Source organism: Lepidochelys kempii, chromosome 22 (assembly GCF_965140265.1).
Source record: "Lepidochelys kempii isolate rLepKem1 chromosome 22, rLepKem1.hap2, whole genome shotgun sequence".
NCBI lineage: Eukaryota > Metazoa > Chordata > Testudines > Cheloniidae > Lepidochelys > Lepidochelys kempii.
The window spans coordinates 19359788-19386783 of record NC_133277.1 but is presented as its reverse complement, the minus strand read 5'-3'; the positions used below and the strand labels follow the sequence as shown (position 1 = coordinate 19386783).

Genomic DNA, 26996 nt, shown 5'->3' with positions numbered 1-26996 from the left:
ATGTGCTTTCCTTATGGGGGGAGGCCCCCTGTTCTGCCTTCAGACAAATTGCTGGGCTGGAAGCTGATGCTGCAGCCATGTGTAAGCTCTTGCCCTGGATAACAGGAGCATGTGCCTTGCTAATGCTGCATTCTCCCCTGTCAGGAGGGATTTGGCTGGACCAATGGTGTAGTCCTGCAGCTCTTGGATCTCTATGGTGACCGTCTGACCTCTGGCTCCCCCTCCAACCCCTTCGGGGCCTGGATTGTTGCTGCTTGCATCTTCCTCCTTAACCTGAAATGAGAGGGGAAGTGGTTTGGGCTCCCGGCAGCAGGGCCGGAGGAGACAAGCCCATGTGTACGGAACAGTGCCCTGGCTTCATAGCCAGTTAGGGAAGGGGGGTGCGCTCATCAGGGGCAGCCACCTCTTTCTATACCTGCTGGGACAGCAAAGCAGCCACAGGTGAACAATAGTTGTGACTAAAGCCCTGTGCATGCAGCCTTGCTGAGCCCCCTACCTCCAATTCTCATGCTCTTGCTGTTTCATTAGTGTTTATCAAACTGGTCTCTGCTGCCATGCCTGCCTTGGTGGCTACTGGGACAAGTAGAGCCCTGATTCTTGTGGAGGTCTGTGCTAAGACATCTCAGCCCCTATAGATAGACTCTGCCCTGAGAGTAATGGTCCCTGGTGTTGATGGCTAGTGCACAGGTGAGATCCCTGAGGGAGTGTGTTATGTATCCCCCCTCCATAGAGGATGAGTTGTTACAGCTTCAGTACCTTGGCTCTAAGTTGTAACAGTTCATGCTTTTATCTTTGGAGGACCTTAGATCAGGCTCCACTGTGGCTATTACACGTGCATCTGCTACAAGCAAGGGAACATGCTGTTACCTTGAAGCATGTTGCTGCTCTCTGGGTCCCTTTCCCTGTCAGTGTTCCCACTGCAGCATGCAGCCCTCATTATCAAAAAGTGAACCTGTTCTTGTTTGCGCTTCTTGTGCCTTTGACGCCCAACCACAGCTCGTACAATGCCTTTTCCAAACTGTGACGTGACCCCAGGGCCTGGGCTGTAGGCTCCCATCATGCCCCTGCATCTCAGTTCAGTGTGTCTGTGCAGCACCTGGCACAGTGACTGGAGCTCCCCTGTACATGAGGAAAACAGTAGTGCTGTATTGCACCTACCAGTCCCCTGCTGCTCTTCCACTGCCTGATGGGTTTTTGCATCACTTACCGTACAGATTCTGCACCTCAATTCTCCCAGCCACAGCAGAACAGGAGCAACACGGCCACGGGCACAGAGGGGAAATATGACTAGTAGAATGGGCTGCTACTGCTAGCAAACTCTTAAGGGGCTATGGGACACAGTGGTTTCATTCAAAGTCATCAACTGCATGCTGAGTGACCCCATATGCTAAGGCCCAGCTAGAACTAGTCAGAAACTTGCATTTCCAGGTGGGAGGAAATTCCATAATTTTGAAAGGTGGGGTTATTTTTAGTCAAAATTGGAATGGAATGAAAGATAAACATGTTGTAATAAGAGGGTCATAGTTTACTGCTGGGAGCCCAGCTCATTTCCTACCACAGATCCTTTTATCCCTTCATTCTCACCAAGCTCCCTCTGTGCCACCCTTCCACATCCCCCTCATTCAGAGAGATGTGTAAATAGTTAAACTTGTGGAGTTTGTTGAATTATTTCTTTTGTCTGGACAGTCACTGAGGCTGTCACCATTCCAAACTTCATAGGGGTAGGGCAGTGCACTATCAAAGGCAGGTGTCTTCCCAGCACAGTGCCTACTGAGAACCCTTTGGCTCAAGAGCAGGAAAGGTGGAAATAATCTCAAGTCTGTTACTCAAAAGGCTTTATTGTTTGCAGTCTGTCTACAACTACTGAAAAAGGAGAGAGGCTGGATTGGCTGCTGCCTACCCCCAGCCTAGGTCAGCAGAGGGAGGTACAAACTGGACAAAAGGAGAGCTAGGCCTAACAGCAGTGGCACTTTAGGAATTCAGATACCTAGGGTTAAAAAAGATATTTAGAAAATAAGGATTTCAAGGTTATAAAAGCAAGGTGGGATTTAAATACTCTTGTTCTTTCAAGGGATTTTCAGCTGTGTGAAACTTAACTCTTCACTAAGGCCAAGAGGAAGGCTGTGGAAATTCCTAGCTCTCAGCTGGATTTTGCTAATGGGGGTAGGTATAGTTAGCCACTTTAAAGGGGCACAAGATGGCAAGGGGCCCAATTCTTTAGTCAGTCAGCAGAGCACTTGAGTGCTGTCACTTCCACTTCTACAGCTGGAGCAGCTTCAGGCTTGGATAGTATGGGCCGAATGCTACAACAGGCTGAGCACCCTCAGCTCTCTGGGATGTTGAGGGGGCTCAGCACCTCACACCATCTGGCCTTTAGAAGTGAATTTAGGCTCTGACACCCCATGAGGCATGTGCAGACAGTTAACTGTAGGCTTTGCATTCTTCTTACCTTGCTCTCCTGGTATCTCCTTTGGGCGAGGCACTTTTTAAAGCTCACAGTGTCAGCAGAACAAGCCATTTGTTCCATTAGACTACACCTCTGTGCCTAGTGCATGAGAGAGATCACAAGCCCTGGCAGACATAAATATTCCCCCTCATTCCACAACATTTGCACACATGGCACAACTACTTCCACCTTTACACCACACCATAACCCATCAGAACCTTCCAGCCAGGCACCTTGCCTGGGCTGATGCACAGATTCTCAGACGTGGTCAAGGCACAGGAGAGCAGAGAGATGTCTGACACAGACAGACCCCTCACTGTTACAGGCAGCTGCAGTAAATCTGGCCGGACTGTCATGGTGCACATGCTGGCACCTGCAGCAACCTTGGCACTGGTGAGAATGGCACAAGAAAAGGAAACAAGTCAAGCAGACAGTGGGGCAAACTGGGGTCTGGTCACAGGTGCTGGTAGGATACGCCAGATGCATCTGTGATGCTGTTGTCATGGTGATGCCCAACAATCTCCAATTTTAAAAAGTGGCAGCATTTAGATAGCTTAGTTCCTTAATCCAAAAGCTTCAGGCCTAGTTTGCACTGGTACCGGTGGGATGGTCTTTGGCAGCTCTTCTGCTTTGTACCTTTTAGCCCATTGATGCTTCCATTGAAAAATAAAAAAGCCTGTTCTGTACTGTTTTTTATATATATAAAAAACCCTCTTGGCTGGGCCTCTGTGCCAGCCTTGCTTAACACCTCTATTCCATGTGAGAACAATTACACCACACCTGTGCACTAGCTAGGCCCGTGCCTTCACTCTTATCACCTACACTGTGTTTAATAGAAAGCACAGGGCATTTGGTGCAGGCAGAAGGGGAAACGCCACAGCGATTCCACTATTCCACAAGGAATGGCTACAATATGAAAAAATAAGGATTTTGTAACAAAAAAATCCTGGCTTTACACGGCTGATTTTTCCTGCTTTTTTTTTTTTTTTTTTTTAACATCCCCCCCACTGGAAAATCAACCACCCCACATTTATTCAAACATCCCAAAGCTCTCTTGGGAAAATGGCAAGATGGTACGAGTGCTGGGCCTGGAGCCAGGCCCCTCTAGTCAGCAGGGAGGTTTAACCAACCAGGGCCCAAAGGGCATGATACAGCCAACATCTGCATGTTTAACCAACCCTTATATTCAAGATCTTCTTGCTGCGGGATAAACACCCCAGGTGGCAGGAGATGGAAATGGCTGTCTGCTGTACCAGGTGGTGGTGGGGCCTCTAGGTTATCTTTGACTGTCAATGGCAAATCCATCTGGGAGAAGAGGAGAAGGCAGGTCTGGAACAGCTCCACCTTAAGCACTCCTGGTCCCCATCAATTCATGAACTGGGTGTAGCCTTCTGCTCCAGTCACAATGACATCCATCCAGATCCTCATGGCCTCAGCTGATGGTGCCACCATGTAATAGAGGCGGTCGTGGGTCTTGACGCAGAAGGTAAGAGCTGGGTTGGGACTCTGCAGAGGTGAAAGAAAAACATGAGGAGCTTGTTCTTGCAGTAACTAGGGAGCCAGCTCTTCCCTCAGTGATAGAACCCATTCCACCTAAGGGCTGCTGAGGACTTTTCTAACTACAGCTAGTGCTCCAGCAGAGGCTCAAGGCTGTACAGCTGCCTGTCATGCTGTTGCCCAGCTCCACCAATCTTAGAGAGAGGAACACTGTCTGCTGGGCAGAGGGGGAGTGGGGGGGGGGAGAGCCCCTAGTGCCAACCTGCCTGAGGCTCCTCTGCCTTTGATATGTCCACCTCCTGGGGCAGGCCCTTGTGTAAGGGATATGTCAGACACTGAATGTGCTTCTACCCGTAAAGACAAATCCTAGTCACAGTGAAGTCAATGAAAGCTTTGCCTAATAGAAGTAGGATTTGGCCTGAAGAATGAGGCAGCAGCTTGAATGAATGGAGAAGGGGAAGATGAAGTATAGGATGCCCTGAGATGATGGAAATCCAGGCACTTGAGATCTGTAGACACAACATTGGAGGAGGAATGGCTGAAACAGGATAGAGACCTCTCAGCACATGGAGAGAAACCCAAAAGCTGAAGCTACTGTACTGACTCATCATTCCAATCCAATGTTGTCAGACCAGAACAGCACTGGGGACACCAGGGTTGTGGAGGACGGAGCTTACACAGAATTAAAGGTTCCACTACTGCGTCTAACAACCAGCCAATCTGAGAGCCACTGTGACCTTACTGAATAGAGTCAGGACCCTGGGGGGTCTATCTCTGGCTCTACTAGTGCAAACATGGCCATAGCCAAGTCAGATCAGCTCTGTGCCGTGACGTCTCATCTGATAATACATTCTTCCTACAAATCTGGTAAGTAAGCCATCCACTCAGGCAGGGTGGTGCTGCTAGAATCAGACCAATCACACAGCACATTCCTGAGCAGCCAATCAGCACGCACAGATTAACCCCCAGCCAGGCTGAGGCCAGCACAGAATGGCAGTATAAAAGAGGCTCAGACCTTGGCATATGAACCTTACTGAGGGCAGAAAGGAGCTGCAGGTCTGGCTTCCGTGCAATGGCAGATTCTGTGGCCAGCATTAGGCAACTCTCATAGGATACAAATAAATACCCAGGGCATACTCTGAGTCATGCTAGATAGGGGCAGAGTTTACATGTGGTACTAACTGGAATTGGCAGCTGAATGCTAGAAACAGCCGTATTCATTGATCTCAGCCCTGGAGCTACCCCAACAATTTAATGGGGATGTTACATTCACAGCTCTCAGCCTGTTGCAGAGGCTGCTCAGAGTCAAGGCTACCACTTGTTTGGGGAGACCACATGCTGAGCAGAGTCTGATCACACAAACTCCTCATTCCATGCATGCATGCCTCAGATACCTTGAGGATATTCCTCAACACCCTACTGCTTAAGGAAAATCCAACCCGCCCTCAGTTCCACCCAAGCTGCTGCCATTTGGGAAAGATACTTGAGAAGCTGGGTGGGTGCAGAGGTAGAGCGTTAGTCTTGAAGCCTGCTGCGGGGGTCTCAGTTGTCCCTGGAGTCAGTAGGAGACAGATATGTGGCACTTTGCTAGACCTGGTCAAAGGAGGTGGTGATACCTCCTACTCTGCCCTATCTCTGCAACCCAGAGTCCAGCCACCTAAAATGCTCTCCCCATTTTGTTCAGCACAGCCCCCAAGTGCTTGTGGTTCCAACCCACACTTTGATCTCTCCTGCATGAAACCCCAATGGCAAATGCAAGGGATGCTCATTCACCCTAGTCACTATTTTTTCACAGTACCTGATGCTGCTCCTATCAAAGTTGAAGGGAAAACTTCCTCTCTCTCTCCTGGGAGCAGGCCCAAAGCACTCTAGGGCGAGACTGTATTGGCCATGCACACCATACACCCAGTCCATCTTGTAAAGGAACCCCCACCCCATTGCAGAGAGAGGGTGAGGCTCAGAGGAGCCTTAGGCTACTGGTCCAGAAACACCAAGAGCAATACAGAAATAGAGCCCATTGCAGAGTGTATTCCTAGTGAAACTGCCTTTTGTGCAGGGAGGTCAGAGACTGCTGGGTTGAGCAAGACTCTGCATTGCCAGTTAAAAACAAATGAGCACACAGACTGCTACAAACAGGCTGGGGACCCAACCAGTCAGGCAAGGTCACACCACCCCACAAAACAAGAGGAAAGAGCGAGAGGCAAAGAGACAAGTGCACTGAGACAAACCTCTCTTCGGAAGTGAATGGGGAGAATATCTGCTAGTTGCTAGAAGAAAATAAAGACAAATGCAGTTAGAACAGTTCTGTAGCCTTGCTCCCATTGGAGCATCTGTTGCAGTGACTGAAACCCTCTCCCCATGTTAATTATGCACCCTGGGAAGCATTCAGAAAATCAGTTGGCTCCATTAGGGCAAGGAAAACACTCTGTTAGGCAAAAGTATTAAGAGGTAAACGGTTCAAATGCTAAGTGTATGGCCTAAGTGCAGGACAGGTGGTATTCCAATGGAGGAAGGAGGACCTTCATTCTTCCCTATTGAAGCTGGTCCCCCTTCATTAAATAACTCAATAGTAGGGCTGTCAAGTAATTAAAAAAAATTAATCACAGTTAATTGTGCTGTTAAACAATAATAGAATACCATTTATTTTAATTATCTTTGGATGTTTACTACATTCTCAGGTATATTAATTTCAATTACAACACAGAATACAAAGTGTACAGTGCTTACTTTATATTTATTTTTTATTACAAATATTTGCACTGTAAAAAACAAAAAAATGTATTTTTCAATGCACCTCATACAAGTACTGTAGTGCAATCTTTTTATCATGAAAGTTGAACTTACAAATGTAGAATTATGTAAAAAAAACCAAACTCAATTAAAAAATAAAATGTAAAATTTTAGAGCCTGCAAGTCCACTCAGTCTTACGTCTTGGTCAGCCAATCACTCAAACAAGGTTGGTTACAATTTGCAGGAGATAATGCTGCCTGCTTCTTGTTTACAATGTCACCTGAAAGTGAGAACAGGTGTTTGCATGGCACTGTTGTAGCTGGTGTTGCAAGATATTTACGTGCCAGATGCACAGAAGATTGATATGGTCCTTCATGCTTCAACCACCATTCCAGAGGACATGCTTCCGTGCTAATGATGGGTTCTGCTTAATAACAATGCAAAGCAGTGCAGACCGACGCATGTTCATTTTCATCATCTGAGTCAGATGCCACAAGCAGATTTTCTTTTTTGGTGGTTTGGGTTCTGTAGTATCCACATCAGAGTGTTGCTCTTTTATGACTTCTAAAGCATGCTCCACACCTTGTCCCTCTCAGATTTTGGATGGTACTTCAGATTTTTAAATCTTGGGTCGAGTGCTGTAGCTTTTTTTAGAAATCTCACATCTGTATCTTCTTTGTGTTTTGTCAAATCTGCTGTGAAAGTGTTCTTAAAATGAACATGTGCTGGGTCATCATCCGAGACTGCTATAACATGAAATATATGCAGAATGCGGGTAAAACAGAGCAGGAGAGATACAATTCTCCCCTCAAGGAGTTCAGTGACAAATTTAATTGACGCATTATTTTTTTAACGAGCATCAACAGCATGTAAGCATGTCCTCTGGAATGGTGGCTGAAGCTTGAAGGGACATACAAATGTTTAGCATATCTGGCATGTAAATACCTTGCAATGCCGGCTACAAAAGTGCCATGCGAACACCTGTACTCACTTTCTGGTGACACTGTAAATAAAAAGCAGGCAGCATTATCTCCCGTCAATGTAAACAAACTTGTTTGTCTTCCCGATTTGGCAGAATAAGAAGTAGGACTGAGTGGGCTTGTAGGCTCTAAAGTTTTACACTGTTTTGGTTTTGAGTGCAGTTATGTAACAAAACAAAAAAACCTGCATTTGTAAATTACACTTTCACAATAAAGAGATTGCACTTCAGTACTTGTATGAGGTGAATTGAAAAATACTTTTTAAAATCATTTTTACAGTACATATATTTGTAATCTATAATAATAATATAAAGTGAGCCCTGTGCACTTTGTATTGTTTTGTAATTGAAATCAATACTGAAAATGTAGGAAAAACATCCAAAAATATTTAATAAATTTCAATTTGTTATAAGTGCAATTAATCACAATTAATTTTTTTGAATTGAGTAGGACAGCCCTACTCAATAGTAATTTGGCTAGAACCTACGTTGAATCCTGCTGTAATCCAGTGGTTGGATTCTTCCCCCAACAGGGTGGTGAATTGCTGGTTCAAATCCCTTTTCTGCTGGTTGAGATGGGATTTGAAGCAGGCTCCCTTATCTCTCAAGTGAAGGGCCTAAATGCTGGACATTCTGACATAGGGTTCCCTCAGTCTTTTCTATTGACACTGGTCCACTTTACATAATAACTGGGCCAAAGTCTACCTCCACAGTTCTTGATGGTATGGGGGTTAGAGCACTTCTCTGGGATGTGAGTGACTCTGGTTCAAATTTCCCCTCTGCCTCAGTGGAGGGGATGTGGTGCCTGAGGTGCAGGGCCTTGTAAATTGACTGGACTATACAGAGCAGCTCTTAGCTGGTTTAATGAGTAATTGTGGCCATACAAAAGACTCAAATCACTCTTGTCCCCAGCAGCTAGGATACACACCCAGGCTGTGGCAGACCCAGGTCACTCCCCTTCGCTGCTGAGGGGTGTGAACAGGGAGCTCCCACCTCCCAGGGAGAGTCAGAGATGGGCAAGCCCTGTCCAAATCCCCTTCCTGTCCCAAAGTAGGAATGGCTTCCTGAGAAAGGGTGGGGGTTCAGACATGGATGTTCCACCCTAAAGGGCAATCACCGAGGAAGCAGGAAATCCCTGTACAAACTCCTGCTAAACATTTGAACCAGGCTCTCCAAGACCCAAGCTTGTACCGTAACTACTGGACTATAGAGTAACTCTGGCTTTTGGCCTGGCCAGAAGAATAGTCAAATCAAGTGGAACAACTTCAAGAGGCAGGAATGAGGAAGCCCATGAGCACTACATACACCAAAGACCAGGGCCCATATCTGGGCTACTGGAGAGCTCTCTCCAAACTGCTTCTCCACAGGGAGTGGGGGAGGACTTGAACCAGCAATTCCCACACCAGGCACAGAGGTTAATCACCAGTCTTTCCCATAGGCTGGCCCAAAGAATAGTTAAGCCAAGCAGAACAGCTTCAAGAGGCAAGCATGAGGGAGGTCCCCCCATTTCTGTGGCCCATAGCTTAGAGCACTCATCTGGGCAGTCAAGATCCCTCTTCACATCCCTTCAACTAACCAGGCAGAGGGGGATATTGAAGCAGGGTGCCCCACATCACAGATGAGCATGGTAACCGCTGGATAAAGGGGTCACAGATCCATAGGATCAGTGCTATGGCCTCACCTTTAGAATGGACTCTAGGAGGAACCCCTTCAGTGTGCCAGGCTCACTCTCCTGCTAGGGTAAGCCACACAGTTTCACCACCTCCTTAGGCTGGACCTGTGGGCCTGCAGCACTCCTGCCTCACCACGTGAGCTCTGTTCAGTGAGCCCACCCAAGGCAGAGCCTTGCCAGAGACTCATAGGCTCCTCAGGGATGAATGTACCTCGTGGTACCTCGCCAAGCATTTGCACTGACACTCCCACAGCGTTGTCCAAACTGTTGGCTTAATTAGTCAGCTGGAACTCCACCTAGGCAGCCCTGAAGGCCATACAGAGACCTGAAGCACAGCCCATTCTGGTAAGCCCTGAGCCTAGGCAGGCTGTAGTGAACTCTGGGTTCAAACTCTTGTCTCCCTCCATTTGACTTCCTTCCTTGGGCTCCAGGTAAGAGCCCCGCCTCCTTCCACCAGCCAGTTCTTATTGCCACCTCCCTAGTCCTGTCTTCTCCAGCTGGGGAAATGCTGTTCAGGCTCCACAGGGAGAAGCAGGGACGTCCATATTCCTCTGGGTTGTTGCCATAGCAGTTCCTTGCCACCATGCTCTCCTCAGACATGGCTTTGCTGTCTTCTGGGCTCATCCCTGCCCTGATTCCCCTTGTTCTCTGCAATGAGGCAGAGATAAGAAGGCAGAAACCGTAGGCATGATGTTTGCAGATGTAGGTCCAGGCAGAATGGAATGGTTCTTGGGCTTCAAGATCTCATCCAAGACACACACTCCCATAGAGTGACCTGCATGGAACTCAGAAGAATGAAGACCTGGAGCCAGTCCTGTGGGATTTCAAAGTCTGAGTGTTTCACAGCGATGCAAGGGCCTGATACATGATGGTTGTCCCTCAGGCTTGGATGTGATTCTTCTGTGACCCCAGGCTTGAGTATCTGAACCCTGCTCCACTACACCAGGGGTCTGAAAAGTCACTCTCATTTCATTCAGAAAGCTGTCAACATCAGCCAGACACTCCCACTGCAGCTATAGGCAGCCTCAGGGAAGATAGTGCTGGAAAGGGTTCCCCCCCATGATGCCAGCATGGAATTACAGTGCAAGTAAAGAGACGTTCCCCTTCTGCAGCATATGGGACTCTCCAGCTCTGTCAAAGGCCAACAAGACTTTTCAATCAATTCCACTGGCAGGCAGCTCAGGGCCTAGTCATGCCTGCTCCTGGAGTCACACTGCTCTCCCTTCAGCCCAACAGCGGTGGCAGCTTCTTGACCTTCAAGGGGTCACATGCTGGTTCCAGCAGCAGGCTGCATTATCTTCAGATAAAATCGTGCTGGCTCGTGCTACTGCCCCTCCGCGACGTGCTCCCAGATACTTTAGATCCGTTTTCCGCATTTCCCCGTAGCAGATTCCAGCTGAAATTTCTCCTTTGGTGCCATATGAAGGCTGCTGGGATTCAGAGGTGTACACTGGTAGCTATTTTTCCACACTTGTTATTAATTTTAAAGCCAGCCAGCAAAACTGTAATGTTTGGGTTGAACACCTGCTGTCTCCTGGCTGCACAGAGAGAGCAGTGCAGCCCTGCTTCATCACTGTGCCACTAGCAGCATTCAAAACCTTGGTTTTAAACTGAGAAATTTCTCCCCTCGGGTAAAAGTCACATGTTAAAAATACACTGAGTTTGGCCCTTGCTCGTCCAGTGACTGGGGGCCCCAGAGCTCAGCTATGTTTATGGCAAGAGGGGACCAGGCACCTCATGCGCTGGGGCCTTGCAGCTTGTTCAGTGCTGATGGAGCATTGCTAGCTGCTGCAAGGTTCCAGGAATGGAAAGGGCCTTCACCCCTGCAAAGCCTGCATCATCACTCCCCAGGGACTCCAAGGGCACTTGCAACTTCAGCTACTTTATTGCCTCAAGGCACCCATCCCCCAGGAAGAGGGGTTTTGGGATAGGAATGAGGGAAGGGGGGCTGGTGTGGTTAGGTTAGAGAGACAGGTGGCTGAGCGCACCCCGCTTTCTGAAGGAACAAGGCTGGTTCTGGCTGCACCTGAACCCCAGGGTCCCCTGGTCCCAGGACTGGCAGCCTGAGAGTTCTGCTGTTAGTACCAACACAAAGCAGGTTAGAGCACTCCTGGCAGCAAAGGGTTAATGGGAACCCGTTGTGAAAGCAGGGTTAGTGCTTGGCACAGCAGAGCCCAGAGGGCGGGATACATACATTTGCTAGGCTGAGGTTGAAAAGTCCTTTCTGAATAGGAAGGAGGAGGGGGAAAAAAGAGAGAGAAATAGACAAAGAGCTCAGCCTGCCCTGGGTTCAGATACTGTTACGCTTGTCCAGCTGTCCATGCAGTATGATTTGTGAGCACAGGCCTATGCATGCAGAGGTCTCCAGTCAGTAGTATTGCTCTGGGGAAAGCTGCAGGAAATGAGGTCCCAGAGGTAGTTCGGCCTGTCTCCCACTCATTCCTGTAGGGCCAAGACTGTGACGTCCAGGGACATGCTAGTGGCCCAAGTGCTGGCATCATACTGTCTGCCCCCCCGACATGCTGGATTTGTATCTCCCAGCAGACAGACAGTGAGTGAGTGCTTGCTGGAGTTCCCCCTGCAGATATGAGGGAGGTGGCTCAGGCTGTACTACAGGATTCAGCGCACAGTGCTGGGCAAGCTGCCCCAGTGTCGCCCTCCAGGTGCCTGGAGATAACACCCCTTCCCTTCCCAGCCACATCCACCCCCATGCCAATTGAACCTCTGGCAGAGTCACAGTCACCCACCCCTGGGTGGAGAGCACAGCAGTGACCTGGACAATGGGCAGCACTAAGGCCATTTCTGGCATCTGGGCCACTGGCCACAACCTGATTTGGACTCCAGGAAGCCTTGGCAGTAACTAATCCCACCCATCCCTTGGGGTGGGAGAGAGGCTCTGTAGCACAGGCCCTGCATTGTCCTATTGGCCCAGAATGGCACACTTTCTGGTGCCAAGGGCCTGGGCCCTGCTGGCTACAATGGGGCAATTCTGGAGTTTGTGGGACATCTGTGGCTCCCAGGGGCCCATGACACATCACAGTGCTGCAACTTGTCACTGGGGTGGGCATAGTGATGCAAATGGGCTTCTTCATGAAGCCCTGCTTCCCCAGAATGTTGCTTCTTGCAGCCCGGTGCTGTAAGGCTGTGCTTGCACCATTGCACTTGAGGACCCCCCCTATCCTCCCAGGAACAGCATTAACCAGCCAGCCCTTCCCCTTCCCCAGCCCACACCCAGGGCAGGGCCCAGGCCTCACCTTAGCAGCACTGCGGAGATGGTCATAATAAACCTCCTCTATGGCTTGGAAATAGATCACTCCCTTGAGCTTCGTCTCATGTTTATCTGCATGAGAGAGAAAGGCAAGGCACTGTCAGCACCAGGCTTCACAGAGAAGGAGGCAGCAAGACAAGAGCATGGAGGCTGGCTCCCAGCTGGAACTGAGCCAGACTCCACATGGGTTAGCTAGAGCCAGGGATTCTGGCAGCCACAGCAGGAGAGACATCCCTGAGACACCATCAGTGACATGGATATGATGAGTCCTCCTGAGGGTTAAATACACCTTTGGTGGCAGTTGGGTGGGGTATTTGTACAGAGACTGGGGGAAAGTAGGGCAACAGTGGGGTGCTCTTACCAACATAGTAGGAGACTGTGCGTTTCATACGGTCGAAGACGAACCAACGCTTCTTCCAGGACTTGATCTTGCCACCCATCTTGACCAGGTACCCCTTGCACATCTTCTCGGTCAGGATGACATGACAGCAGGTGTCCACATTGTGGCCTGAGGACTCAATATGTGTCTTCAAGTCGAAATCCTCCTTGCGGATGGGGAGATACCTGGTCAATGGCCGTGCCTGGAGAAGCAACGCAGCCTCGTCAGTGCCACCCCAATGGCAGTCGCCGCCCTTGAGAGTAAAGGAAGTGGGAGAGTTGAGCACTTAGGAGGGTGACACAACTGGTGGCAGTATCTTGGATGCTAAGAGTGCCATGGGGCCTGTGCTGGCTAAGTTTCAAAAGGGGACAAGAGACCCTGACCCTTTCCCTACCCTTCAGCCCCAGATGCTCCAACATCAGACCAAGAGAACTGCATGCCAGGTGGCACCTTCCATGCATGCATGGATGCTAGGTCTATGGCTGAAATGGCACTATGCAGCCTCCTTAACACCAGAGGCAGATGGAAAAGGACTGCCCCCTGATCCCCTGCTCTGCCCTCCTCTCTGCTCCACATCCCTCCCCTCACCTGGGAGAAGTGCTTCTCTCGCATCTTGACCTCCTTCTCTATCAGCTTCTGCCGATGAGCCGTCTCATCCTGCAGCCTCCGCTCCAGCTGCTCCCGTCGCCTGCACTCGTCCTCCAGGGCCTGTCGCCGCAGCTCCATCTCACGCTCCTGCCAAGTAAAGGACATGGCAAGATCCCCTCTCTGCCCTGCCTACCCCATGCCTGGCATTAGCTACCACAGGCTCTACTCAATGACGCAGGACTTGTGGGTGTGACAGTGGATGGCTGGCAACCCTGGAGACTGGATCCCCTCTCCATGCAAGTTTCCTCGTCCCCATAAACAGAGGGTGAGAATGCTCCTGAGTGTAGCTCCCTAGCATTGGCATACAGACCCAACTCACCCGTGACTCCATCAGGCGAGATTTCTCTGCATGGGCCTCTTTCAGCATCTTCTCCATCTCCTCAATCTTCACTGCCTCCACCCCACTGGCACTGCAAGACAAAGCTGATACCATCACAGCCTGCAATCCCCGCTTGGGCCAGGAGCCTGGCTGCTCCACACAGGTGGAGAGTGTGTCCGGAAAGGATAGCAGTTAGGGAACTGGGAGTTTGCTTGGCCCTGCTGCCTAACTAGTGTCCAGGGGTGGGCGAGCATGGGATTCCTGAGAGTTCAGGGTCAAGACTAGTGAGCCAGACCTCGGTGAGGGAATGGTTTTTCACAGAAAGGGCTCTTAGGGATTAACTGGCAGTGGCATCTACTCTGTGGAGGAGGTATGATGAGTCCCTCTGCACTTGGGACACTGCACCCCCCTCTCTGTCTCAGCCCAGCAGGGGTCCACAAACACATTTTGGGAGCATGTGTCCCCCTCAGGGAGACACCCACACATGGATCGTTCACTTGAGATCCAGGGAAATCTGTATGAGTGTATTGTGGTGCTGCCTGAAGGAAGACAACTCCTGTCCCAAAGGGCTAGAATATAAAGGCCCTGGAACAGCTAAGGGAAATTCTCCCTTCGCTTGAGGGGAGGGACCTGGATCTGGGATGCAGAACACTGTAGGTCCAAGCCATGATGCCAACCATGGGTTTTATTGGGATCTGTTTGCAGTCAGGGATTCATTGTAGAGGCAAAAAGAAAAGGAGTACTTGTGGCACCTTAGAGACTAACCAATTTAAGGTGCTACAAGTACTCCTTTTCTTTTTGCGAATACAGACTAACACGGCTGTTACTCTGAAACCTGTCATTGTAGAGGGTAACCTGGAGAATCAAATGGGGCCACACAGCCTGCTCTGCCCCAGCCCAATGCCTCTCATACATCTAGAGCTGCCTCTAACACTGCATCTGCCACAGGATTGCCTCACACCACCAATCACCACAGACACCAACAGAATTAACATGAACAAGTTTTATGGGCTTTTTTTTCTGCCAACACCCTGCTGCAGCGCAGACAGAGCCAGGATGGACCTCCAGACAGACAGAATTCATGATTTTACTGACACGCCTGAGCTCTGAATTCCTTCCCAAAGAGCATACACAAGCCAGTAAATCCCCAACTTGCATGGCTGCTGTGCACAGCCCAGCCCAGTAACTTCCCAACACCCTGCGCTTAGAGCCTGACAGTCAGGCTCTCATGTTGGGCAGAGCAAGGGGAGCCAGCCTCAAGCTTCACCAGATTCATCCAACCCTCCCACAATCAGCTGGGGGTGGGGGCTGTTATTGCCCAAGGATTCTGAGACGAGTGCTGAGGAGTTTGGGGAGTCTCAGAGAAGGGGAGCGGGGCTGGGGTGTGTGGGATGGATGATGGAAGGTGGCTGCAATGAAGTTGTCAGAAATGCTCACAAATGTCTCATCTGTCAACCCAGTGAAACTCTGTAGGCCCCTGCACTTATTAACTAGCCCTCCCTCCTGCTAGTGACCAGGTCCCTCTCCCCCTGCCCTGAATGACCAGGCTCCTGCCCTCAGCTGTGGGGGCAGGGTGATTCTCAGCTCATGTAGATGCACCTGTGCTAACTCTCATCTAGCAAGTTTGCTAAAAATAGTGTTGCCACGGCCATGTGAGCTGTGGCAGATGCTGCCCGGAGTAAACGCCCATCAGAGACCTCAGGCACCTTAGGTTCACTGAGCCCCTCCCAGTTCACCTCATACAGAGACCAGTGGACATGCTTTGCTCATTACCAACCTGGCGGTCCTCTGGTGAAAGGCTTTCTGTCCCAAACCAGCTGGCTGCTCCCTTAGGCCAGGCCAGGCATCTGGAATGTGCTCTCCTGAACGGGTCGGATTCTCTCCACATCACCTGTTGTCAGGACAGGGACCAGCCCGTGTGCACCCCTCCCCTCCGCAGGCTGCCCAGAGGGCAGGTATTACCCTGCCCATGGAGGCTTGGAGCAGGCGCCCTGATTACCTGGACATGTTATCAGGCGAGCAGGCTGAGTTGCCACCAGTGGAGATACTGGTTTCCATGCTGTCTGAGCTCTCCAGGCTGAGTGTGTCATAGGCGTGGTCCATGTCCTCGGCCCGGTGCCCGATGCCATGGGAAGGATGATGATGGAGAATGGAGTGATGCATGAGCGGAGGGTAGGAAGAAGGGGGGTAGTGAGGCTGCCCGTGCAGGGCTTCCCACTGGGACTGCGCCTCAGCAGCTGCTTTCTGCTTCAGCTCCGCCAGGCGCCGCTTCTGCTCCTCAATCACCTGCTGCCCTGTACCCCAGGGAAGAAGAACAGAGGGCAGATCACCAGGGGTAAGGAGGGGGCCTGACTGGCTACTGTAGCTACGGCCTGGGCACTGGCAGGCAGCCTTCAAGCAGCCTGCACTCTGTGCCCAGCGCCATGACTGCCTGGGGCTCATGGCTCACACAGAGCTTCTACTACTGTGCCATCTCTGGCCAGGAAGGCATGAGTCTGAATTGCCCAGTGCATCCAGCTGTCATGGACTAAGTCCACATAGTGCGTGATTGGACTTACAAGTATGTGGCTGTCTAAGTGTCCATAAATACGTCTACACCTATCAGAGCATTAATGACGGTGAGCAGAGACTTTCCTATGATATCCATGCAAGTGCGAGAATACCCACCCTGCTAAACACTGTGCATGCCCATCCATTTCCCAGGACAAACATGGCCCTGTCTCCTCACGTCTGCCTGTTCAGCCAAAGGGAAAGCAGCACACTAAGTCTTCAGAGAACTCCATCACCCATGGCCAAACCTCTTTACAGCTCCTGTGGCAGCCCCTATCCAGCACTGTGGGAATGCAGAGTAAGTGGAATAGAGATAAATGTGGATTCGAACCACAGCTGTGACTGAGTCTGAAGGCAAAGGGAATTCCCTGCTGTGCATGTGAGGAGCCAGGGATAAGCCTGGTCTCTGGGCAGGATGCACATTGCTGCCATGCAGCAGCCAAGAAACCAGGGCTTCCCTGAAAAGTCACTCACCCTGAGGAGTTGGAGCCACTGCCACTACTGTGCAGCTGCAGCAGCCCTGCCGCATGGCGACTTTACCCAGCTCTAATTCCCATCTGGGAGCTGGCAGTGAGACAGGAATCAGGCAGGTCTGACCCAAACTGCCTGGATGATACTGGCCACTGACGGCACACCCCACTGTCATGCTGTGTTCTTGGATCACTGGGTGGATGCACTGGAAGCTCCCAATGTGGCTCCATAAGGGGCTCCTCACCTTTTCCAGACCCATTTAGATCAGTTACCCCCACTCCTCCCTCCTGCCAAAAATGCACATAACCAGATCCAACCTTCAAGGTTCCCAGCTTGCATGGACCATTCCAGCTGGGTCTCTATTTTCCCCTGGCCTCCAGCCCATCCCCTCAGACACTCAGAGCAGACAGCAAGGGGAGGGCGCATGCTTCATTCTGGCAGGGCTGGGCAAAGCATTCATAGACTAGGCAGCCTGATACTAGGTTTGCGTGCTCAGTGGGGCTCTGGGGGGTGTAGCAGGGAGAGGGGGGATGCAGAGAGGCAGAAGGACTAGGCAGCAGGTTCCTGAAGGAGCTCCAGCTTTCGGCACTTTGCTTGGCAGGCACAGGCACCGAAAGGCGCAAACTGAGCTGCTGTCACTGGAGATGCTGCTGTGCAGGAAGAGGGGGCAGGCAGGGTCCTGCAGAGCTCATTTGACCAAAGTAGGAAAGGTGTTGGCTGACATGGCCTATGGGGGAGAAAAATGCTCAGGGCTTCCCTCCAGGCTGTGCTCTCTGATCCAGGGAAAACCTGAGCTGGTCAGGAACAAGCCATCTGCGTCAGTCAGCACCAGCCCCTAATGCCAGGGGAAAACAAGCTGGTTCCCAAGTGCAAGCTGGAGATGCTCTTAGGGGAAGATGCCCCGGAAGCATCTGGCCAGTTTGTCCAGCACTGCAAGCAGACGGACTCACAGACACACTGACACCTTGGCCTTGGGTCTGTACCTCCTCCCCACCCTTGGCAGATGGCATCAGGTGTCTTCTTGAACCACACAGCCATGCTGCTGCCTAGGAGTCCTAGCCTTTCCAAGTCCTAGGGCTGATCTAGGAGTCCTAGCCTTTCCTACTCTCTAACTGAGACATCGCCTGGCTGCAATGGCTCTCTTGGGAGTGTAACAGCTGGAGATGCACTGTGTGGAGCTGGGAGTGAGGGGAAAAGCAAGAGACCATGAGAGAGCCATAATGTCTGTGTCAGAGCCAAACCAAACCTGGTAGGCTCCTGGCTTCTTCCTCTTCCTCTGGGCATTGCCTTCTCCCTGCGGCTGCTGCTGGGAAGGGTGCCCTTGTGCAGGGTTAGCTAAGGTTTTAGTCTCATCTACAGTGTTCGATCAGCCATGCTGCAGCCCAGCATGGTTACTGTGGGCAGATGGGACCTGCCACATTTCATTGTGTTGCAGGACCATGCTATTGTCTTGCCAAAGAACAGATCTCACAAGGGTCAGAGGGATTGCAACCGAGTCGCAAGATGAAATCTGTTGGGAGCACTGCTGGGTCTATCACTGCTGGGAGTTCTTCCTCCGAGAATCCTGCCAAACTGCTAAAGGCCTAGCTGGGCTCTCCGGCAAGACAGCCTTGCACACATGGGTCACAGCAACTGCTAGCAACAGCCACACTGGAGCATGACCAGGGCCAAGCATGGAGAGAGCCTGGGAATTGCCAGCTGAGCTGAGCGCTTGGGCCCAGACAGGCCAATGCTGCTCACGTGCAGCAAAGCAGCATGTGACAACTCAGTGATGACATCCCCCCACCCACCTGCGAGAGTCCTGACCTCTCCCCTTCCCATGATCCTCGTGGTCTACTCCAGCTGACTTGACCAGTCATATTAAAGTCAAAAGACTGTCAAAAGGATCCTTACTCCTTCATTTCCTCTCCCCCATTAGAAGAGACCACCTCATGGTGGGCATGTTTATGGCTCCAGTGGATGGCCTCAGGGGCCAAGCATCAGCTAAGACACCCTGACTCCCGGGTAATGGATTCAAATCCCAGTTGGGTCATCTCAGCCCTTCACCCTTCGGAAGACAGGCCCAGCTACTGCTCCAGACTCCAAAGCCAGTGGCATAGGCAGCAGCCTGACACACCCCTTGGAGTGAGAGGGGCTTATAGCAACCTAGATGGTTGTTCTGTTTCAATTGTGGCCCCCAGGTATTCTCAGGCCCCCCTCCTAACACAAACAGTTACCGATCCCCCAGCACCTGGGAGGCAGGTGCAGTACATGAGGAGAAACCATAGGCTCAGCTCAGCCCAAGTTGCAGAGGCTTGGGCATCTTTCCCCAGTGGATTTGGATTTCCCCAACCTGGGCTGGGTACTTGCTGAGTTTCTGGTAACTCCAGCCCAGGGAGCAAGAGACCCAGGACCATTCTCACAAAGAGATAATTTCTCTTCAAGCCAACCCTCCCTCCACAGGCAGATCGGTGGTAACCCTTCTTCCCTGTCTCTCAATTGTGAGCATCACCAGAGCCTCATGTGTTTGTGACGCACAGCCAGACTAGAGCATGGTCTGGGCCTGCATCATTCAGGAGGGCAGAGTAGTAAAAGCTCCAGGCAAAGAGACTGTTTGCCGCCAGCTTAGGAAGTGGGTGTTTCTCCTCCTACCACTGCATGAGAAAGGCACTGGGAGTTCCCCAGGCGGGATGTCTAATGAACCACAGCCAGCAGTAACACATAATGAGCAGAGATATTTGTGCAGGACACATGGCACAAGCAAGGGCAGTAACATCCTGGGAGGGGCAGAGCAACCCCAGCTCCCAGAGAAACCACTCAGCGCATTTTGGAGCATCTCCTTTATCGCTCCCTGGGCAGACTGAATCCCACCCCGCTGTGGGATGCCCTTGGAGCAGGCACTTACCCTTCTGCTGCAGGGCCAGCTGGCGTTTGGTCTCGATGTCCTGTAGTGTGGCTGCCAGGTTCCGTGGCAGGCTACCTGTGCCATTCTGTGGGTGCAGGGGACCCTAGGGATGTGAAAAAACAAGGATGAGGAAGCCCCCGTGGGATGCCAAGTCCCTGGCTCATGGGCTCAAACTGCAGTAAAGGGCCTTAGTTATACACAGTCTGGCTGATGGAGATATTAATAGATCTACCTGCTGTACTGCTGTGAAAGGGCATCAAGTCAGGGTTCCAGGCTGTGCCCCCCAACTATCTTCCTGCAGACCAAGAGCCCCAGAGCCCAGGCACCCCAAGGTCAATGGATTGGAACAAGCCCCTCCTTTGGGAAGTGAGTGACAATGCTGGTACTGCAGCCCCCCTCAGCACATACCTTTGGGGAGGAGCTGCGTCCCAGCGTGGCCACACTGAGCTGTGAGGATGATGCAGACCCGCTCTTTGTGCGTGGGAGGCTGCTGCCAGGGTCGCTGTCCATCTTAGCACGATAGACCTGGACACAAACCCAGACATGACTAAGAAGGGCAGATGAAGGCCACAGCACAGGACCCTGTGGACTGGCTGAGGCTTAGGGAGAGTTGATGGTTATCAGAGCCATCAGCACCCGTAACAGAGATTCATGGCATTTGAACCACTCCAACCCCAAAAGAGGCAGAGAGAGGGGAAAGGAGCCTAGGTAGCAACAGGAGAATAAACTGGGATTCTGATACGATGGCAACCTGGATCTACCTGAAGGATCTGCATCTTTTCAACATATAAGACACATGCGCAGACAGCAGCTGCCTGAGAGCCCAGCTTGTTAACAGCAGCAGAGGTAATGCTAATCTCAGTTACGTCCCTCCTTCAGCCCCAGTCCTTCAGCACAGGCTCCTTCCCTACAGGATATTCCCCATAGCTTTGCTCCATCTTGTCTGAATGTGCCCCATGCTGGCCAGCTGCTCCACAGGGTACAAAATGCCCAGGAACGTGCCCTCTCTGAGCAAACACCTGCCCTTCTGAAAACCAACTCCCATTGTTAAATTGAGAAGAGACCTTGTTACAGTGAGATTGTGTTTCATTCCAGATGCAGTGTCTGTGACTCACACTTGCTTTCAAGGGCTTAGACAGTGAGAGCAAACTGGCCTCTAGGTTGCCTTACACTCTATTCCAATAGCAGAGCCTTTACCCCTGGTGAGGAGATGGGTCCCAACCTGGAGAAAAAGCAACTTTTGGACTCAGCAGCTGAGCTCCTGTGAGCTGGACTCATCCTGTGAGCTGGAGAGTAAGCATAGAGCCCATAAGGTTGTGCTGAGTCACCTCTACAAACTTCAGTACAACCTCCACGAAGGTGGAATGGCACATGCACTGGTACAGATTGAGGGCTCAGACCTTCCCACTGCTGCTGCTCTGGTTCCTCTGAAGAGCCCCAGGCACTAAAGAAGCTTGCTGCTGCATGCAGCGGACTTGGACATGAGAGGGTTAGCTCTTACTTCCTGGGGTTTGGTGCCTGGGACTTGTGGTATACTGAGGGGGCCTTTTACTGCGGGTACTTCTCTCCTCTCTACACTCATTAATGTCATTCAACAGGTTATTGTTCCTCAGCTGAGATCAAGGGCTGGTCTGGAACCCAATTAACGAAAGGGGCTGTAACCTGAACCATCAGCTCCCCAACGGAAAATCTGCATGAGCAGCTATTGCAACAGGTCTTACACTGATAAATAATCTATTTAATTCATTCTCACTTGGCACTGGGGCTCACAGACTTGCAGTGGAGTAACTAAAAGTGAACTACAAATCATTTCATTACTTTGATTCTGTGTTCTGTGGAGACGAACCCTAAATTACACAAGACAGGGCAAGTCTTAGTTATACACAGTCTTTAATGTGTCTGTTGAGCACCGTGTGCTGGCATGACATGGCATAAATTATAATAAATACTTCCCTGAGCGAATAATTCCCCCCCCAAATCGCCAGTTGCAACATTGTGAGAGTAACGGACCCAGCCAGGCAGTGGGAAATCAAAGCAACAACCAAATTCTGGGTCAAATCTACTGAGGGAGCAAATTGGCTCCATTGATTCATGGGAGCGGAGTCAATTGACACTAACTGGCAATCTGGGTCACACTACCTCTGTCTTCCCTCCATCCCAGCTGGCTTTGGGAAGGGACTCAGAACATCCCTAGCTCGGAAACTCCCTCATTGGGTGACCAGTCTCACTAATCTAACTAGCTGAGTCCAGCTGCAGCTGGCCTTGCTGCCAAGAGCCCCCTCCCTAGGCATCTCTGTGATCCCAACCCTGCAGCCTGTGAGCACCCAAAAGGCCAAAACTGTCCACCCCTGCAGGGCCTGGAGATGGGGAGTGGGTGGGGCAATTACCTGGAACAGCTTTCGAGAAGAGTGAGCTTTAGCAGGAAGAGGAGGAGGGGAAGAGTGAGGAGAGGCAGGGGAGGAGGCCTCGAAGCCAGCCATGTACCACTTCTCTAAATCCAGGGCAGAAAGCTGCACTGGGCCCCCCTGAAGCTGCTTCTCCATCTAAAGAGAGAGGGTGTGAGAGACAGGAGGGGAGAGATGGAGGATGAAACAGTAAGAGAAACCCTGCACCATCCCTGCATGCTCACACCAGGGACCTGGATGTGGGGAGAGGGAAACAGAACCCAGTGCTCCCTGCAGCCCACCAGGGGCCCAAACTGGCGCCATCCCTTTCTTCCTGGGAATTAAAACATGGGACCCTTCATCTGCAGCCAAATCCCAGCATTGTGCTGACAACAGGTCCAGGATCTTCCACCCACAACGCCATCATCAAGGAGCCAGAGCAGCAGGCGCTCCCGCGAGCACTGGAAAGCCACAGACACTCAACCGCAGTCTGCATGGCTTAGAGCAAAACCAACTGGATGTGGCACGGAAGCCCTGTAGGAGCATTGTGAGTCCTCACAGAGGGGCTGAGATAAATGAAAGGCAGCAGAGGACACAGGCAGGGAGGGGGGACATAGGCACTAACACTTGCAATGGGAGCTGTGCAGACAGCTACTCCTGCTTCACCCTGGAGCTGCAGCAAAGCGGGACAACAGTGCAGCAGGGTCGAGGTCGGGCTGGCTGGGACGGAGACTCTGTGTTCTCAAACCCCTTTTGAACCCAGGAGTGTTGGGACAGATTGTTCTGAGTAGATGCCCATGGCTTGGGGCTCAAAAGGGTGTCATTCCTTCCCCCTCCACCTATGGTATGCCGCAAGGCTCACAAGGGACCCTGCACACACAGGAAGATGTCAGACATCCCTGGCATAAACTCAGTCCTAGGCCATGAACTCTTACCACTTACTGGGTCTGCTCCCCTTTGCTGCCAGTCCTAGCTCCTCCTCCAGCTGAGTGTTGTCATGAGGGCACTGGGCAGGGGAGCAGCACACAACTCTGCTTTGCAGTGAGAGAGGGAACCTGGGGATCCCAGCCCATCTCCCTCACCCTGTGGGCTGACATGGCAGTGCGGGATGCTTGGCCCCTAGCGCAGACAGCCCTGAACTCCAGGGCTCTGCGGAAATTCAGCTCTGAATTCTGGAACACAGGTCCCACCGCAGACTCCAAAGATGGACCCTCCCAGGGCCAGGTGGACACCCCTTTCTTGGGAAACAAGCTCCCCTCAAGGCTGCATGGCAGTGCCCAGCAAAGGGCGCTCATTCAGACAGTTCAGCGGACCGAGCAGTACAAGAGTCCCTGGCAAAAGGATTCAGCCCCTAGAGCAGCTGCACATCTGGATCCAGAGCAAACAAAATTCCCTACTTGCTTGTGGGTCATAGGCCCCAGAGCCCCACATCTGCCTTCCCTTCTGTGGCCAGACACACCCACACAGGGCACCTTGCCCCAGGGGTGAGCCATGCTGCTCCCTCATCACAGCCAAATGAGAGCTCAACATTAAATCAGTCTGGAGGCTTTAGAGCTGGCAAGAGGAGCTGGTGTGGCACTGTGGAGGGATCATGCAGCAGGACCAGCTCTTCCTCTGCCCCATGTGGGTGTTCTGCACTGCAAGGAATCAGCCTCCATTGATGATTCAGTGTTGCCAAAGTCGCCAAGGCAAGCTAACGTGCTGATGATGCTAGTGGTGTCTGTGCTGGGCATGCCTACCTGCTAGGATTCAGACTGCATCCCAGGCCAGAAGGGATCCCTATTGCCTGGTAGCCTCTCTCTGGGACCCATCCCAAGCACATGGTGTGGGGGTGCTGATGCCCAGCTTGGGACCTCTGAGGTTTTACAAGCCCTCCCTCCAGCTAGCCACTAGTGTTCCCCTGGAAAGTGCAAAGGGTGGCAAGAGGAAAATGCAATGGACACAAACCTCAGCAGAGATGAAGGAAGAGGAGAGAGGTGGCACAGGAGAAGGAAGGCAGCCTGCAGACGAAGCAGCTTGAGGGGCGAAACCTGAAGTGGGATGGCCCCATGGGGAAGCAGGAGGGGCTAGCCCTAGGTCAGCTCTGACATTGCCCAGAATCCCTGAGAGCTGGTCAACAGTCACGTACTGGGGCAGAGAGAAGCAGCAGAGTGAAAAGCGGAAACAGGACCACATCAATGAGAGCCAGACAGGCAGAGAGGTGAAAAGGCAAGGACCTCAGCAGCCTGAAAGCCCATCCCAGGGGAGATCATTACAACAGGAGAGTTTAACTTCCTGACAAGCTGCAAAGGTTTTTGGCTCAGCTCCACAAAGCAGCACCAGGAACAGCTGCTATTTGCATTGAGCCCAGCTGTCACCCACTTGCCCGAAGGTCTTGCAGCACATCAGAAGTGGCATCTGCATAAGCTCTGCAGGGGAATTCACTTTACTTTTTAATTTTTGTGGGAACTATTATTGCTCCTGGGACTGATAAGCACCCACTTGAGCCAGAGAGAGGCCAGGCTGGTAGCCTGTCAGGTTCTCCATGCTGCTCTGCCAAGTCACCTCCATCCTTAGTTACCTCAGTGTCGGGCTCCCCCCACACAGCTATGCCGATGCCCCTCAATCCTGACCTGCAGCCCCAAAGCTACTGCAGCCTTTCAGCTGAGACTGTCTATGCCAAGCTGAATGGCAGTTTTGTAACAAAGTTCTAATTCAACCTAAAGCTGATCCCACATATCTCACTTGCAGACCCCAGCAGCCAAATTCTCTTTAAGGGAATTCCACTGAGAACAGGGAGGGACCTTGCCCAGGTAGCCAACTTCAGAGGACTAAAGAATTAACTCATTCACCCCACCCCCAGCAATGTTCCCTCTAATTTTTTACATCCATGTGCGGAATTAACTTTGTTATGTGCACCAATATGGAGGTGAGGTGTGGTGAGGGGCTGAGCAGGTTTGGAGGGAGGGGGCTCAGCCCTGGGGCAGAGGGTTGGGATGCAGAGGGGTGCGGGCTCTGGCTGGGGGTGCGGGCTCTTGGGTGGGGCTGAGGGGATTGGGATGCGGGAGGGGGCTCCAGGCCAGAAGGTTGTTGTGTGTGTGGGGGGGGTGAGGGCTCTCGCTGGGGGTGCAGGCTCTGGGGTGGGGTCGGGGATAAGGCGTTTGGGGTGCAGGAGGGGACTCGGGGCCAGAGGGCTGGGGTGTGTGGGGGTGAGGGCTCTGGCTGGGGGTACGGGCTCTGGGCCGGGGATGAGGGGCTTGGGGTGCTGGAGGGGGCTCAGGGTTGGGGCAGAGGGGTTTGGGGTGCAGGGGAAGAGGGCTCTAGCTGAGGCTGCAGGCTCTGGGGTGGGGCCAGGAATGCGAGGTTTGGGGTGCAGGCTGTCTCAGGGCTGTGGCGGTGAGAGAGGACTCTCCCCAGCCCTCTCTCAGCGCAGCAGCCCAGGATGAGGGGAGAGGCGCCTCTCCCCAGCAGCTCCGAGACTGGGGCTGGGGAAGAGGCACCTCTCCCTACCTGCATCGCCCTTGATAGCCTGCTGTGCAGCCACTCAGCTTAGAAGGAACTTAGCCCACCAGTGCTGTCTACGAGTCTAAAGCTCTCTATTTTACAGCACAAGGGAGAGAGATCCCTAGTCACGAGAAATGACCATTTCAGCCTCTCTCACCAGTCAGCATGAATTCACTGCCTGATCAGCTGCAGGCCAGGGGGCTGCACCAAGCCAAAACCAACCTGCTCCAGGAAGGCGCATTGAGGGAACCGGTGATGGTAAGGTGGCCCCATCCCTTGCACCAGCCTGACCCATCTTGAGCAATAAGGCAACCTTGCTCTCGATGTCAGCTACTAGAGTACAGATTTTACTACCCAGCCAGAAACACTGTAAGCAAAACTCAGCGTGCTCAGGAGCAGGTACCTCATTGGTTGCAGGAGGTACAGCAGGCAAGCAAGAGAGTGGAGCAGCAGCAGCAGGGGCAGCAGCAGAAGCTTTAGTGTCCTGGCCAGGGCCGTACACATTGCAGTAGAATCTGAAAACGTCAGACAGCCTCATGTATTCCTAGAAATCCACGATGAAGAAGGAGGAGAATTAGACTCATGCACCGGTCCCATGGCACAGACCACAACACAGCAGTAAAGCTCCACAGTGCTGCCTGGGCTCCATAGTGCAGCTGGCTGATCTCTTTTACATACCGACTTCCTCTTCCATAGAGAGGTGCAGCCTGTGGGGACTACAAGTCCTAGCATGGAACACTTCATCCTGAAGAAAAGGAGTACTTGTGGCACCTTAGAGACTAACCAATTTATTTGAGCTACAGCTCACTTCATCGGATGTTGCTTATGCTGAAATAAATTGGTTAGTCTCTAAGGTGCCACAAGTCCTCCTTTTCTTTTTGCGAATACAGACTAACACGGCTGTTACTCTGAAATCTTTCATCCTGAAGGAGGAGCACTGCAGGGCAGGACTTGTCATCCCAGGTGTGCCACTTGGACGGGGACAGAGCATGCTGGGACTTGTAGTCTCTGAAGGTTACACGACTGTGTAATTGGCTTTATCTTAGGTGGTCTGGCTGTCCATGGAATAGGACATCACCATGGCACACACAGCCATTCACCTTTAGGCTGCTGTTCTATTTCCACTGGCCTAGAGCTTGAGGATTCCTAGTGTCACCCGTTGGTCTCCAGCCCTCCTGTTCTCTCTCTCCTGGAACTTGGAGGACTGGGCCAACCGCAGCTTGGCTGCATTTACTGCCACCTGGTTGCAATATACACACCTGAGACAGTTTGAGACAGGGAATCT

The 26996-nt window shown here is 51.8% G+C and overlaps 2 protein-coding genes across 36 annotated transcripts in view; one reads left to right on the top strand and one right to left on the bottom strand.

Annotated features, from left to right (window-relative positions):
• Positions 1-25167, top strand: part of TREH (trehalase) — a 53740-nt gene extending 28573 nt beyond the window's left edge. For 6 of the 10 annotated variants that reach the window (XM_073320584.1, XM_073320588.1, XM_073320585.1 and 3 more), the window contains 2 exons: positions 16643-16787; positions 18396-25167. In XM_073320584.1, coding sequence (XP_073176685.1) covers positions 16643-16787; positions 18396-18547 — 297 coding nt within the window. In that variant the 3' untranslated portion in view covers positions 18548-25167. Of the gene's footprint in view, positions 1-144; positions 6642-16642; positions 16788-18395 lie in introns of those variants that run through there. The other 4 variants (XR_012155893.1, XM_073320589.1, XM_073320587.1 and 1 more) reach the window with 4 other exon arrangements.
• The window catches only part of PHLDB1 (pleckstrin homology like domain family B member 1), a 123189-nt gene continuing 98011 nt past the window's right edge, over positions 1819-26996 (bottom strand). For 13 of the 26 annotated variants that reach the window (XM_073320557.1, XM_073320556.1, XM_073320555.1 and 10 more), the window contains 13 exons: positions 26115-26255; positions 24176-24355; positions 22232-22387; positions 20253-20369; positions 19845-19947; positions 15939-16233; positions 13940-14030; positions 13561-13707; positions 12955-13225; positions 12580-12665; positions 11520-11549; positions 6172-6210; positions 1819-3952 (listed from right to left, as the gene is read on the bottom strand). In XM_073320557.1, coding sequence (XP_073176658.1) covers positions 3812-3952; positions 6172-6210; positions 11520-11549; positions 12580-12665; positions 12955-13225; positions 13561-13707; positions 13940-14030; positions 15939-16233; positions 19845-19947; positions 20253-20369; positions 22232-22387; positions 24176-24355; positions 26115-26255 — 1797 coding nt within the window. In that variant the 3' untranslated portion in view covers positions 1819-3811. Of the gene's footprint in view, positions 3953-6171; positions 6211-11519; positions 11550-12579; positions 12666-12954; positions 13226-13560; positions 13708-13939; positions 14031-15938; positions 16234-19844; positions 19948-20252; positions 20370-22231; positions 22388-24175; positions 24356-26114; positions 26256-26996 lie in introns of those variants that run through there. The other 13 variants (XM_073320566.1, XM_073320583.1, XM_073320579.1 and 10 more) reach the window with 11 other exon arrangements.